At 44.7% G+C, this 14,234-nt stretch overlaps 1 protein-coding gene across 3 annotated transcripts in view; it reads right to left on the bottom strand.

Moving 5' to 3' along the window:
* Window positions 1-13,796, bottom strand: part of RCOR2 (REST corepressor 2) — a 164,497-nt gene extending 150,701 nt beyond the window's left edge. For 2 of the 3 annotated variants that reach the window (XM_073605393.1, XM_073605392.1), the window contains exon 1: window positions 13,622-13,796. In XM_073605393.1, coding sequence (XP_073461494.1) covers window positions 13,622-13,649 — 28 coding nt within the window. In that variant the 5' untranslated portion in view covers window positions 13,650-13,796. The remainder of the gene's footprint in view (window positions 1-13,621) is intronic. The other variant, XM_073605390.1, reaches the window with a different exon arrangement.
* Window positions 13,797-14,234: the final 438 nt, after the last annotated feature.

Raw genomic sequence — 14,234 nt, 5'->3', positions numbered from 1 at the left:
AACCTTGAACCAAAGGACTATCCTAGATCAGTACACAATCCCCCGCATAGACGAGGCCCTACAATGCTGATCCGGGGCTAAATGGTTCAGTGTGCTGGATCTAAAGAGTGGATACTACCAGATACCCATGCACCCAAGTGACCAAGAGAAGACGGCTTTCATCAGATTCTTGGAGTTTGACTGAATGCCGCGTAGATTAACCGGGGCTCCTGCCACTTGCCAGAGATTGATGGAGAACACTGTGGGTGATATGAACTTGATAGAAGTGCTAGTGTATCTTGATGATATCATTGTGTTTGGCAGAACGTTGGAGGAGCATGAAGCCCGGTTGGAGAAAGTTTTCCAACGACTACATGCCGAGGGGCTGAAGCTGTCGTTAGAGAAGTGCCAGTTCTACCGGACTTCGGTCACATACCTGGGGCATGTAGTGTCAGTTGAGGGAATAGCTACTGACCCTCAGAATTTGGAGGCTGTCACTTCCTGGCCTGGCCTGAACACAGTGACGGTGTTGAGGTTGTTTCTGGGCTTCTGCTCTTACTATAGAAGATTTGTGAAGAACTTCTCACAGATTACGGCCGTTGAACAAGTTGTTGCAGAAACAAACAAAGGGAGATCAGCAGAAGGTTCAGAAAGGAGGCCCCCGGAATCTCCATGAGTCTATTCAAGAGCAATGAACAGTGAAGTGTGAAAGGGCTTTTGAACGACTGAAGGAGAGCCTGGTTGAAGCACCGGTGTTGGCCTACGCTGATCCATCTAAGTCATATGAATTAATCAAGTGGGAAACATAAGCTGGCTGATCGATGGCCTTCTCAACCCTACATTGTCTGTAAACGACTACCCAGACTCCCTGTGTACCAGATTCGGCCTGAAGGGAAGACTGGCACACTGAAAAACCATTTGCTGCCCATATCTGAGGCTGTCCGAGTACCCCCATCTTCTTGCTTAGAGATCTATTAGTCCCCTACGCTGAGGCCTAGAGCTGGGAAAACTCACCCACCTATGCTCGCCCATTAAGAGGAGAGCAACGACGAAGAATTAACTCTTGATTGGTTGTGGGTTTCTCCTTTGGAAGACAATCCCATCATCCCTGGGACTGAGGAAGACCATGGTCAGGGGACACCCTTTGGGAGGAAGACCCATCCCCCTTGCAGGAGGTTGAAACATCAGATCTGCACTAACTAAGGGGAGATGAGGAAGTCAAGATGGAATCAAATGAAGTATCTAGTGTGAGAGACTCCCATTCCTTCCACTAACACAAAAGAGAGAGAGATTGTTACCGAACCAGACTTGCACCAGACTTGCACCAGAACCGGACCCAGAGCCTGATGCAGAACCTGAATCCGGATGTAGCTTCTGGGGAACAGAACGGGGACCGGAGCCATTGGAAAATATCTACTCCAGGTTGAGACGGAAGATATGCCCTCCAAAAAGACTAATGTATGATACATTTGGAGAAAATTCTGAGGAACTTATACCTACTGCGCAACGTTCCAGTCAAGCACTTGCCTCCTTTATTGAACCTTTAGTAAATGATTACCTTGATCTACCTCCTGACACTACTGGGTGGGCCACTGACTTGTTATTGGCCTCTCACAAAATTATTATGATTTTGCCTGATAATGTATATAATTTACAATTAGAAGACCCTTCTTTGGGTGAGTTGTTAGCTGTTGTAACTCCTGGTTTGTCAGATGATTAATCATTCTATTTTTTTTTATACAGTAAAGTATTTCCACAGGTGGTGTTCTGTCTTCAGGGACCAAAGACTTTCAAGTGGAGGGAGGATGTAGCAATGTAGACTACAACTGCAAGATACAGTGATCCTCCGGTATTTCTATATATCGCTTGTCCCTCTAGTGCCCAACATTAGTAACTGACATCATATTTGTAAGCCAAACTAAAGGGATTGTGGGGTTAGTAGTTTTGCAGAACAGCAATTGCTCCGCATGGCTATTGTCAGAAACCATGAATCAGACTGAGACAGAAGTACAGTTAAATCACACTTTATTTAATAATAATAATAAAAAAATGGTAAACAGAGTAAACGTTCCCTTTCCAATGCACCAGGTACTGCATGCGCCCACGGAACCTACGGGAGTCAACAATGGACTGTACTTCATGCTCCTCATTATTCTCAACCTGAACAGGGTGAGGACGTGGCACCAAGGTGGTAAAGCGATTGAAGACCAAAGGTTTTAAAAAGGAGACATGAAATACATTTGAGATACACATATTAGAAGGAAGGTCTAATGCGTAAGCCACTGGGTTAATCCTGTGAAGAATACGGAAAGGCCCAATAAACCAAGGTGCAAACTTCAGAGAGGGAATATGAAGTCGGAGGTTTGCGAGATGACAGTCAGACCCTGTCCCCAACCTGGTAGGAAGGCACAGGCAGGCGTCTGCGGTCAGCATGGAGTCTGTACCTATCATTAGCATGTCGTAAAGCCTCAAAGTGGAACGAAGACCACGGAGATGCTCCTCTAACACAGGAATACTCTGCGAACAAAAGAGTCAGGCAACATGGAAGGTTGGAAACCATAGTTCGCCATAAATGGGGACAATCAGGAAGCAGAATTCAAGGCACTATTGTGAGCAAACTCTGCCCACGGTAAGAGGTCTGACCAGTTGTTATGATGGTCAGAAATATAGCAACGTAGGAGTTGCGCCAAGGACTGATTGGCTCGTTCTGTGGCACCATTAGACTGAGGGTGATACGCAGAGGAAAAAGCAAGCTGAATTCCCAACTGTGCACAAAAGGCTCGCCAGAACCGGAACACAAACTGACTACCCCTGTCCGAGACAATCACCTTGGGTAGCCCATGTAAGCGAAAGATTTCCCGAGCAAAAATGGAAGCCAGTTCCTTAGAAGTGGGGAACTTCTTAAGTGGAATACAATGACACATCTTTGATAACCGGTCAACCACCATAAGGATAACTGTGTTGCCCTGGGAGTTGGGTAACTCGACAATGAAATCCATAGACAGGTGGGTCCAGGGCCTCTCTCCACTGGGTATGGCTTTTAGGAGACCCACTGGAAAGTGTTGTGGAGTCTTATTCTGAGCACACACGGAACAGACAGCTACAAAGGCGGTTATATCAGCACGTAGACTAGGCCACCAGAATTGTTGGGAAATGGCCCAAAAGAGTTGATTCTTCACTGGGTGGCTGGCAGCCTTAGGAGAATGGTAAGTAATGGAGCATGGCAGTACGGAGACTCAGGGGCAAAGCAGCGGTCACAAGGTTTCTCAGGAGGAGCATAAACCTGAGCAGCAAGAATTTTGTTACCTAAAGGAGAAGTGAGACTGGTGCAAACCGTAGCCAGAATACGATCAGGAGGAATCACAGGAACCGACTCCATCTTGGAAGTGGAGGAAAATTGTTGTGACAAAGCGTCAGCCCTTACATTCTTAGTACCTGGTAAGAATGAGACAATGTAATTGAAACTTGACAAGAAAAGAGCCCATCGCGCCCTTTTGGGAGAGAGGCGTTTAGCCTCAGACAAGAATATGAGATTCTTATGGTCAGTAAGAAAGAGAACCGACACAGTGGTACCTTCGAGGAGATGTCTCCATTCTTTCAGGGCTAAAATGATCGCTAACAGCTCTCTGTCACTAATCTCGTAATTGCACACCGCAGGTGACAATTTCTTGGAAAAATAGCCACAAGGATGCATAGTGCTCTCAGAGGTAGGACGTTGAGACAGAAGGGCGCCAAATCAGTTTCAGAAGCATCAACCTCAAGGATAAAAGGTAACATAGGATCAGGATGTGCCAACACAGGAGCAGAAACAAAGGCAGCCTTGAAACTCTCAAAGGCATTAATGGACTCCGGACACCAACTAACTCTGTGGGTTACTGTCCTTTCTGGTCATATCAGTCAGGGGCTTGACCAGAGACGAGAAGTTACGAATAAACTTCCGATAATAGTGGCAAAGCCAAGAAAACGCTGCAGAGGACATAAACCCACGGATCAGGGCCACTGTAGAAATGCTGAAAGTTTCTCTGGGTCCATTGAAAAGCCAGCAGTGGAAATGACATAAACCAGGAATTTAACCTGTTCACGATGGAATTCGCAATTCCCCAATTTACAATAGAGATTGTTCTCTCTTAGTTTCTGAAGCACACGACAGACATCAGTGTGGTGGCTCTCCAGGGACTTGGAAAATATGAAGATATCATTGAGATAAACCACCACACATAACTGTAACAAATCTTGGAGGACATCGTTAATAAATTCCTGGAAAACTGCCGGGGCGTTACAAAGGCCAAAAGGCATTACGAGGTACTCATAATGGCCTGTTCTGGTATTAAACCCAGTTTTCCACTCATTGCCCTCCTTAATCCTCATGAGATTGTATGCCCCTCTCAAATCAAGCTTCGTGAAAACCGTTGCTCCCTTGAGGCGGTCAAATAACTCCGTAATCAACGGAATCGGATAGGCATTCTTAATCGTGAAAAGATTGAGACCCCTATAATCAATACAAGGTCTCTGTACACCACTCTTCTTCACAAAGAAGAAACCAGCACCATCAGGAGATATTTGCGGATGAAACCTCGAGAAAGTGCGTCTGCAACATACTCCTCCATGGCCTTATCCTCCAAGAACGACAAAGGGTAAACCTGGCCACGAGGGGGCATGGCACCAGGTTGAAAGTCAATTGCACAATCATACGACCGGTGTGGAGGCAAACTACCGGCTTGACCTTTGTCAAAGACATCGCTAAAATCGCTGTACTACTCCAGCAGGCAGGAGAGTGAAGAGGTGCACAGGACCTTGGCTACCTTCTGGAAGCATGTCTTACTGCATTGTGGCGACCAGGACAGAGCCTCAGCACTGAGCCAATCAAAAGAGGGGTTGTGCCTCTGTAAGCAAGGATAACAAATAATCATCGGAAACTTAGGTGAGGAAATAACTTGGAATTAGATTATCTCATGGTGAAGAGCCCCTACGGCCATGGACAACGGAACAGTCTCATGAGTCACAAGGGCAGGCTGTAGAGGTCTCCCGTCAAGAGCCTCAATGGCAAGTGGAGTGTCACGCAGCTGTAGAGGAACTGAGTGCTTCAATACAAAGGCAGCATTAATGAACAGGCCTGCAGCCCCAGAGTCGATTAGAGCCTGTATCTCGACGGACGACTCAGCCAAAGAAAGGGTAACCGAAACCAGGGGCTTACCCTTCTGGATAACTGGGGATGAAACAACTCCACCTAAGGTCTGTCCATGACAGGACCTCAAGGTTTGAGCGTTCCCTGGACGGGTAGGACAAGACTTCAAAAAGTGACCTGCCTGGCCACAATAAAGGCACAGTCTCTCCCTCCTCCTTAAGGTTCTCTCATTTGCAGAGAGACGCGTGAAACCCAAGTGCATGAGTTCACCTTCACTGACCGACTCGGTACCAGGAGGCATGGGAGGTGAGGGAGGAAAGGGTGGGACTGCAAAGCCCTGAGACAAATGTACAGGAGGCTTCCGTAAGCGCTCCTTAAAAGAGAGTCTTTCTCTGAGTCTGGAGTCAATGAGGATGGCAAACGTGATCAACTTCTCCAGCTCAGTGGGTATATTTCAGGCTGCTATCTCATCCCTGATGGTATCCGAGAGCCCATGAGAAAAAGCAGATACGAGGGCCTGATTGTTCAAAGCAACCTCTGCTGCCAGAGTACGTAATTCAATGGTGTAATCGGCAACAGTTCTCGTACAGTTCTGTTTGATGGACATGAGGCACTTGGCAGCAGAAGCAGAGTGTGCGGGAAGGTCAAATACCCTTTTATAAGAAGCCACAAACTCAGGGTAACTCAAGACAACAGGTTTTTGCGTCTCCCATAGAGGGTTTGCCCATGCCAAGGCTCTCTCAAAAAGCATAGATATCACGAAACCTACTTTGCTTCTGTCCGTGGGAAGCGCCTGGCGCAGCATCTCAAAGTATATCTCAACCTGGTTGAGAAACCCTCTGCATTAGACTGGACTGCCCCCAAATCGCTGGAGAAGCGGAGCGGAAGCAGACATACCTCTTACAGAGGTAATACTCAAGGCGGGTGCCTGCACAGAGACTGGAGCAGCAGCAGGGATGGCCTGCAACGGAGCAGCCACCGTGGGAGATTCCAGGTGAGCCGTGCGACTCAGGAGCGTTTGTAACGCCATGGCAAACTGATCCATGCGGTGATCCTGCTCATCCTATCTGGAAAAAATATTACCAACAAGTGGATTCACTGCATCTTCTGAATTCATGGCCTTCGCCTACTGTCAGAAACCATGGATCAGACTGAGACAGAAGTGCAGTTAAATCATACTTGTTTAATAATAATAAAAAAACATAAACAGAGTAAACATGGTCAAAACATAGCCAGAGTTCAGGAACCGGAACGGATAGTCATAGAAGCCAAAATGTCAGGGAGCCAGAAGGAATGTCAGCCAAGCAAGTCTTTAACAGGAACACAGGAGAGCATCTCTAGAGAGGTGACCAAGTCGAAGACAGAGATCATCTGGACTGGACAGATTAAGTAGGCAAGGCCGGCGAGCAGGATCATCAACAGGTGAGTCACTGTGGAGAGATAGGTGCTGGCAATTAGCGACAGCTGAGCGACCAGCTCAGAGAAGGAAGGGCTGGGCCCAGCCCTGACAACAATACACCGGGACTACATATCACAGGGATTTTTGCTACCATCAGGGGGATTGCTGGGAGGAGCTATAAAAGAAGCCAGAGGTCTGCCCTGTGCTCCTTAACCTCCTGGGCCTGACGCGAGAGTGAGTGAGTATGGAGAGTGAGGTCACAGCCTACCACGCAGGTTACAACATTCTAACCTGGATAAGAAAGGCCTAGCACTGCTTGCTGTTTATCAGACATCCATCCAGCACCACCTCATTCATCCGAAAACCCGTTGTTCAAGCTTCGCTTCGGAAGATCACCACAGTGGATCCGCTGCACGAGCGCCGCTCTTTGAGCTGCTGTCCGGAAGGCATTGAATTGGCCTGGTCATTGGTGTGAGGACTATCACCCGCCTTTGCAAAACTTTCCTTATTACTTCTTTGGGACACTGTGTACAGACAGCTTTACCTTGGGAATACTTTACTGCACCTACTTTTGAACACTGTACATAGACATCTTTAGTTCCTTCTTTTTTTAAGAAATACCATTGTCTTTTTGCTGCACCTTACTGGATATTAGTTAACGAGCTCCGACTGCCGGTGAAGACCATCAGGCCTGCAACGGGGACATTGCTGTCATTACTGCTTAAAAGGGCCCTCATACCAATTCTATTAAGCCCAATCTCTCATTAGGATTAAAGGTTTATAGGCCGGCCTGGGTTTCCCCCTTTAGAAGTTTTGCCAGTATAGATACTTAATCTTCTGCTTATCCTTTCAGGTCAGGTTCAAGTAATATCCTACTGTACATTTGTGTATATAATATACTGTTATCTACAAATTATCTTGACTGGTGTTATTGTAGAGGAATTCTTCCCCTGAGTTGGTACTGTTACTCAAATCTCAGTAGATCTATTGCCTCATCTGTGTAACAATACTATTTTGAATCATTCTAGTAAACGCCAATAGTATATAAACACACTGAGTCATTGACTTATTACTTTAATGTGGTGTAAATATGTCTGAACCCAGAGTGTCAGGTGGGTTGGAAAGTTCACAAGGTCATGGCGATGCAGATGAGCAGGTAAATCCAAGCAGTCCTCAAGGGGGTCGTGCTACACATAGAATGTATTTATCCTTGGCTTTTATATTCCCAGTTTACCAAACAACCTGTTTACAGACCTCTAACAGGGTGATAAAAATGCAGGATGTCTCTGTTTGAAAATTCAAGTAGGGTGTCCTGAATCTGATCTTTGTTCTGGGGCTTATTCAGTTTTAAACAACCATATGAAATTATGAGAATGTATTTATTTCTTCAATAGTTCTGACAACAGGAAGAGTGCGTATATCAAAACACTGTGAGGCTGACCATTGTACAATCATTGCTTGAGGAAAAAAAAAAAGTATCAGGGACAGTACTCAATTGTACAATCATTGTACATTGGTGATGTTGTTCCTCACAATGACCTCTATGACATTACGGTGCCCTGCAGTGACTAGGAGTCAGCAAGAGGAACCACAGCAACCAGTATGGGGGAGCTTGCTATTTGACCAGCCCAGGGAGTTGAACAGAATCAGCACTAGGAGCCCAGCTACAGAAATGTAGCAAAGGGGCTGAACAGGCAAGGATAAAGTTGCTTTCTTCACAGGGTTCTGTAGTCTTAATTTGTTTAGCCCTCCTGAAGGTCACATTAAAGAAAAAAATTCCTGTATGAAACACAGAGTCTGCTCCTGCTGACTTTTAATTCAGCAAATGCTAGTTGCCTGGCTGTCATGCTGACCCTCTTGCCTAAGTAATATGGGTCATGCATACCAGCAAGTATGCATTTAAGGACCTGTGACTTTACTGATATGCATATTTGTTCTAGTCAGCAAGTCAAAAATTATTGAAGGCAAATGGATGGCCTAAAGTTGGACATAAATTGATTGAAATTGGACTGGTTCAGCAGACTGGCCAATTTTTTGATTAGTGTGTGGCAATCCCTGCTCAGCAGAAGTTGTTCATTTGATTGATTTCTGTCAAAGGAACATGCTTGAAAACTTCTCGATCAGCAGAATACAATGTCCCAGCAAGGGGGATTTATCCACCTTGTTTGTGTGGATGCAGGAATCAGTTTTTTTTTTTTCCATTTGGTCTGCTGGCTGAACAAAAAAAAAAAATAGTCTGTCACTAGGTTAACAGTCAGGCAAGTAGGATTTGCATTAGAAATTCAGATATTTTCTTTAAAAATGTGCTTTAATGATCATCCCTATTTGACAGAGACAAATAAGCACCTAGAGTGAACATAGGAAGACAGACACCCATCACTACCGGATCCAGGGAGACTGACAACTAACACCACTGAATACTGGAGGACTGACCACCACCCTTAGACCCAGTAAAACTTGACAGTCAACACCACTAAGCACAATGGGATAATGGCCACCACCCTTAGATCCAGGGAGAGTAACATCCAACACCACTGACCACCAGGTGACCACCAGGTGACTGACCTGCACCACAACTTGATCAAGGGAGGCTGGAAATCAACACCACTGAACATAGAGAGACTGGCTTGCACCACAGCTAGACCAAGGAAGACTAACAACTAACACCACTAAACAAAGGGAGCCTGATGGCCACCTCCATTTTTTTAAATTTTATTTTTTAACATAGGAACTGATGATCACCCTGATTGAACACACAGAATAACCATCTCCATGCAAAATGACCATCTCACGTCCCTCATTGCCATAAAAACTTCATTGCTGCTGGCTGAAGGCTGAAAGTGAGTGCGACAGTGGCCTGGAGGGGTCAAGCTTCCTTGGCAATGTGAGGTACACATCCAGGATCCACAAGACACCAGGATTTGCTCTCTCAGAATTCGAAATGGTTGGGAGGTATGCTAACAACTATAGGTTCAACATCTTAGCAATCTGAAGATTACAATTCTACAACAAACAAATACCATGTATACCATACATCATCATTACTATACCTATTGTTTTTATATATGAGATATAAAATATAAGATATGTCAGTGTATAACTGACTGTAATGATAAACATACTTAAGTGTAATGAAGTGTTTCTCTCAGTTTTGTAACCTATTATTATATAGGCTATCGCACATTGGTTTACATCCATTTAGATTAGTTTATGTCCTCAGAAAAAGAAATAGAAAAGCACACACCCCTTTTTTTGTTTTCTTCTGTAGACATAAACTGACTCACATGTAAAAAGATGTAAATTTTTTTTTTTTTTTAATAAATTTTCTTTATTGAAAAAGTTTGTAGTTTAGAAGTACAAATTGGGGCACTCCCCGGCTAACTGGTGCACATAGCCATGTGCATAACAGAGTACAACTCACAACTTAAAAAAAAAAAAAAACAACACAATTATCAAAAATCTCTAGTCACTAACATATAACATACGCTGCTCAGGTTACATGTGATAGGATTATGATATGGAATAATGTTTCTTGGAGGACCGTCAGTCTCTTCTAGCTACCAGAACTGGACGCTATAGGAGTAGTAAATTTAAAGTATGGGTACAATGTCTTCTGGGCCTACACAACCGCTCACATATCCTAGGCATAGACCTTAGCTCCCTACGGCGCTAAGTAGATATGCAGGAGATCTAACTAGAATCATCCACTAAGTTCTGATCATCTACCGTGAAATCTGAGTCTGTTCACAGGTGCCAAACTTTTTTGTATTTCATAAATACATAAATACATAAAATAGGAGGATGCTCAGTAAGGTGCGTGTAGCTTTAGCAACCGCCAGTGGCTCCACCAGTCCAAGGAGACAGACACTGACTGTTAGAGGAATAGGTATAGTAGTTAACCCGTGAACGAATTGGGTCACCTCCCACCAATAATCCTGAATCTGTGGACAATCCCAAAATATATGTGTGAAGCCTGCAGGAGTACCAGAGCATCTCCAGCAGTTAGCTGAGGAGGCTGGGTATATGCAGTGCAGGGGTTCTGGTGTGTAATAGATCGTGTGTAATATTTTGAATTGAATCAGCTTGTCTCTAGTCGTGACCAATGGCTGAAGAGGGTAATCCCACATATCTTCCCAGTCTTCGCTGTCCAGTTCCTGCACCTCCGCCTGCCATAAGCCACGCAGACCATCCAGACCAACCTGAATGGAGGGCAACATTGCTCGGTATATTTGGGATAATGGCTTTGATAGATTAGCATCTCCCAATAGGGCCTCCAGGTCATCCTGTTCCAGCCAAAGCTGGAGGGGTTTGAATTTTAAGTCGAAGGCACGACGGAGCTGCAGGAACCTGAAAAAGAAAGAAGTTGGAATTTTTCTTTTCAGTCTGTCAAATGTGAATAACCCAGACCCAACACATATGTCCATCAAATATTGAATGCCCTTGTAGCCCAGAGACCCAGGTCCTGTAATGAGTAAAATTCCTGTAACTTTGGGTTGCACCAACGAGGTGTATTGGAGGACCATCGGGCTTTAACCAAGTTAGGTTTAATAACAACAATATGCCATGCTTTAATAACCGCCTTCATAGCAAGTGTTAAGGGTGTATAGGAAGCCCCCGACCCCTATAAAGTGCTTTGCGAAAGGCCTCAAAGGATCCCGAATGTGCTGCCTCTAGAACTACCGATGCATTAGTGTCGTCCGAGACAAGCTAATTATGGGCATGAGTGAGCATGGCCGCTAAATAATATGTGTAAAAGTCAGGGCAGGCCAGTCCCCCCTGCGTCCAGGTCTATGCAGGGTTTTTTTCCTATTGAATCTAGCTGGCTGTGACAGCCACAGAAAAGAGGTTATTATTGAGTCTAGTTGTTGAAAAAAGGTCTTTGGTATCCATACTGGAGAATACCTAAGGTTGTACAGCAAAACCGGTAGTATTTTCATTTTTATTAAATTAATTTTCCCTATGAGAGATAGCGGGAGATTCGACCAAGCCTTCAACCTTTGCGGCTGTCAGCTTGTAGTTCTCAATGTACTACCATGGCGCCGTGGAGCACCGTGGTAGTTCATTGATTCTTTCTGTCAGATTGTATCTGCTTGCCTGTGTGGGATGTACAGGCACACAGATACACTGACAGATCTGTAGGAGACCTGCATGGCACCAGCAAACTGCTGATCACCGGTGCAATGCTTTACAGGCTCCAAAAGAAGCTTATTTTTATTTATTTATTTTTAAAGTGAACTTATCCTTTAAGTATGGATCCATCTGAAATACTAACAGACCCATCCAGACTAAACACATGTGTGAAAGGCCCCTTTGCGGCCATAGCTAGTGTGAACCCAGCCTTAAAAAGGAAGACAAATGCACCCACCACATCTAAGATTTGGTTAGCTGTAATATTTATTTATCTATTTATTTATTACAGGTACTTTTTGTGAGCCGTCAATTTACGTAGCACTTTACAGATATATATTGTGCATTCACATCCGTCCCTGCCCTGAAGGAGCTTACACATACTAGGGCCAATTTAGACAGAATCCAGTTAACCTACTAGCATGTCTTTGGAGTGTGGGAGGAAACCGGCGTACAATATATAACATTATATATAGCATCTGCAGCTAAAATTCGCTGCTCTTTAGCAGATGATTGGGGATGCCATTAATTCTTATTGGCAACCCCACACATCTGAAAACGCAGCACATTTTCAGGTGCTGGTAAACCGCATGGTGCCATGGTTCCCTGCAGCTGCCCTGCAAGTGCATTTTGGGGAAAGGGATCAGAGACCTTTTCCTTGCGTTTTCTGCAGACATAGCAGCCCATTCAAAAGAAACACAAACAGACCTGCAGAGAGCTGCAATAGTGTGAACCTAGCCTTGAGCTCCCACCGGTTCAATAAAAAACGTCCGGCATTCAGCCTGTGTGTATATCAGTCGGTCCGACAGAAGCCTACCATTTGGTCAGCTTCTGTCGGATAAGCATGCTGGAAAACCAGCAGCCGACCGGCTCCCAATCAGCGCTCTCTGCCAATGGCAAAGGGCGCCGATCGGAGTGTTCTGGCAGGGGGGAGGCATCCCCATGTCAGAACACAACAGCTCAGCAGAGGAGATCGTTGTACTAATGTCAGGTCGTTAGTACAGCAGTTCTAACCAGAGCTGTCAGTTCTTTTTCATTCAACCCAGCGTACCAGGCATAAAGAGGAGCACCCATCTCATAACTTGGTGTTTACTATCATTTGTTTTGTTACTAAAGAGCAGAATTTATCTGATATGTTGTTGCAGTGGAGTACAATAAACCTTGACTGGGGCCTTATTTGGTGTTAACTCAGTATTGGATACAGTTTTATGACATAGGTATTTCAAGTAGGCAGAGAAAATATACTAGACTAAGAACTTAAACTAAAAGAACATATCATATATGCATGAATGGCTAGATAAAAAGCGGAGAGAAAAGGCAAAAAGAGTGACCAAAAGATGTCAGAGCAATGACAAAAGAAATTGGTGGGGGAGGGGTGTTTCCTATGGTTCACGCTAGTCACTTCCACCCACTACTAGCTACGGGGCCACCAAAACTTCTATTTGGAGCGCCCCTATACGTAGAAGCATATTGCATAGAATACTTCACTTGCGTGGATGCTGATCCCCTCTAACGGTTACCAAGAAAAGTACACTGAATGTTAGAGGACGTATAATTAACTGATAGGGCTCTGAGCAGATAAAGGGTCACCTAGCAGACTCCGCAGGTTTACTATTTCTTTGTTTAAAACACAAGCGCTTTATGATTCACAAAAGACCATCTGCTCTCTGTTTTGACATGTTGCCAGCATTGAACAGGTTAATAGAACTGATCATTCAGGACTTTCACCACCCAGCTGTCCTGCCCTCCCCCCACTCACATCTCCCCTGAGCTGTCCTTGTCCCAGACACCCAGTAGGGACAAGCCCCCCTCCCCCCACTACAGGAAACAGCTCTGTAAAGTGGCTTATATGGACCGACAGCAGTCTGCCAGAGACACAGGCATGTGGATATATATACTTCCCTGTTACTAGGTCCCCTCCCCCACATACAAATATGACTGACTCCCTGTTCTCTAGTGTGATCAATTATGTATTTAGAAATCTTCCTCACCTGCTGGTATCTGGGACTGCACAGACATCTTCTTCCATAACAACCCCTCAACCTCTAAGGCTCAGTAATCCATGAACGGATGCAGGCCTCTGCAAAACATACTCCTTCCTTCTCCATGGAATTCTGTCAAGTAAAAACCATGGGTGATATTACCCATCAGATCTGAAATGGGAATATAAAAAGAAGTCAGATTGCCAGATAAGTCATTGAAATTGGGACATATGGGAATTACATGTGGCTAAAATTGGTCAACATTCATTCTGACTAGCATCAGTATTGTAGTTAAAGTTAAACTAAAAGAACATATCATATATGCATGAATGGCTAGATAAAAAGCGGAGAGAAAAGGCAAAAAGAGTGATGGAAACCCTAATTGGATCTGCAAAAAATATTGTGCATCAAACAAATTACCAAGTTTTTTTTTTTCTGGTGGGTTTTAAGTGCAATAATGCAAAGCGTGCTGCTGAGTTGAAGTGTGTTGGGTTAGGGCAGCCCATTTGATTGAATAGGCTTCCTAATGCACCAAAATAGGTGCATGTACCGCTTTGTCAAAAGGCAGCACACCATAATATATAGTAGTGCTTCACTGTGCGTTGTGGGGTGCTAAAGCGCG

Source organism: Aquarana catesbeiana, linkage group LG11, assembly GCF_042186555.1.
Source record: "Aquarana catesbeiana isolate 2022-GZ linkage group LG11, ASM4218655v1, whole genome shotgun sequence".
In the NCBI taxonomy this organism is placed as follows: domain Eukaryota; kingdom Metazoa; phylum Chordata; class Amphibia; order Anura; family Ranidae; genus Aquarana; species Aquarana catesbeiana.
The sequence above is the reverse complement of the archived record's forward strand: the minus strand, read 5'-3'. Positions and strand labels throughout refer to the sequence as shown.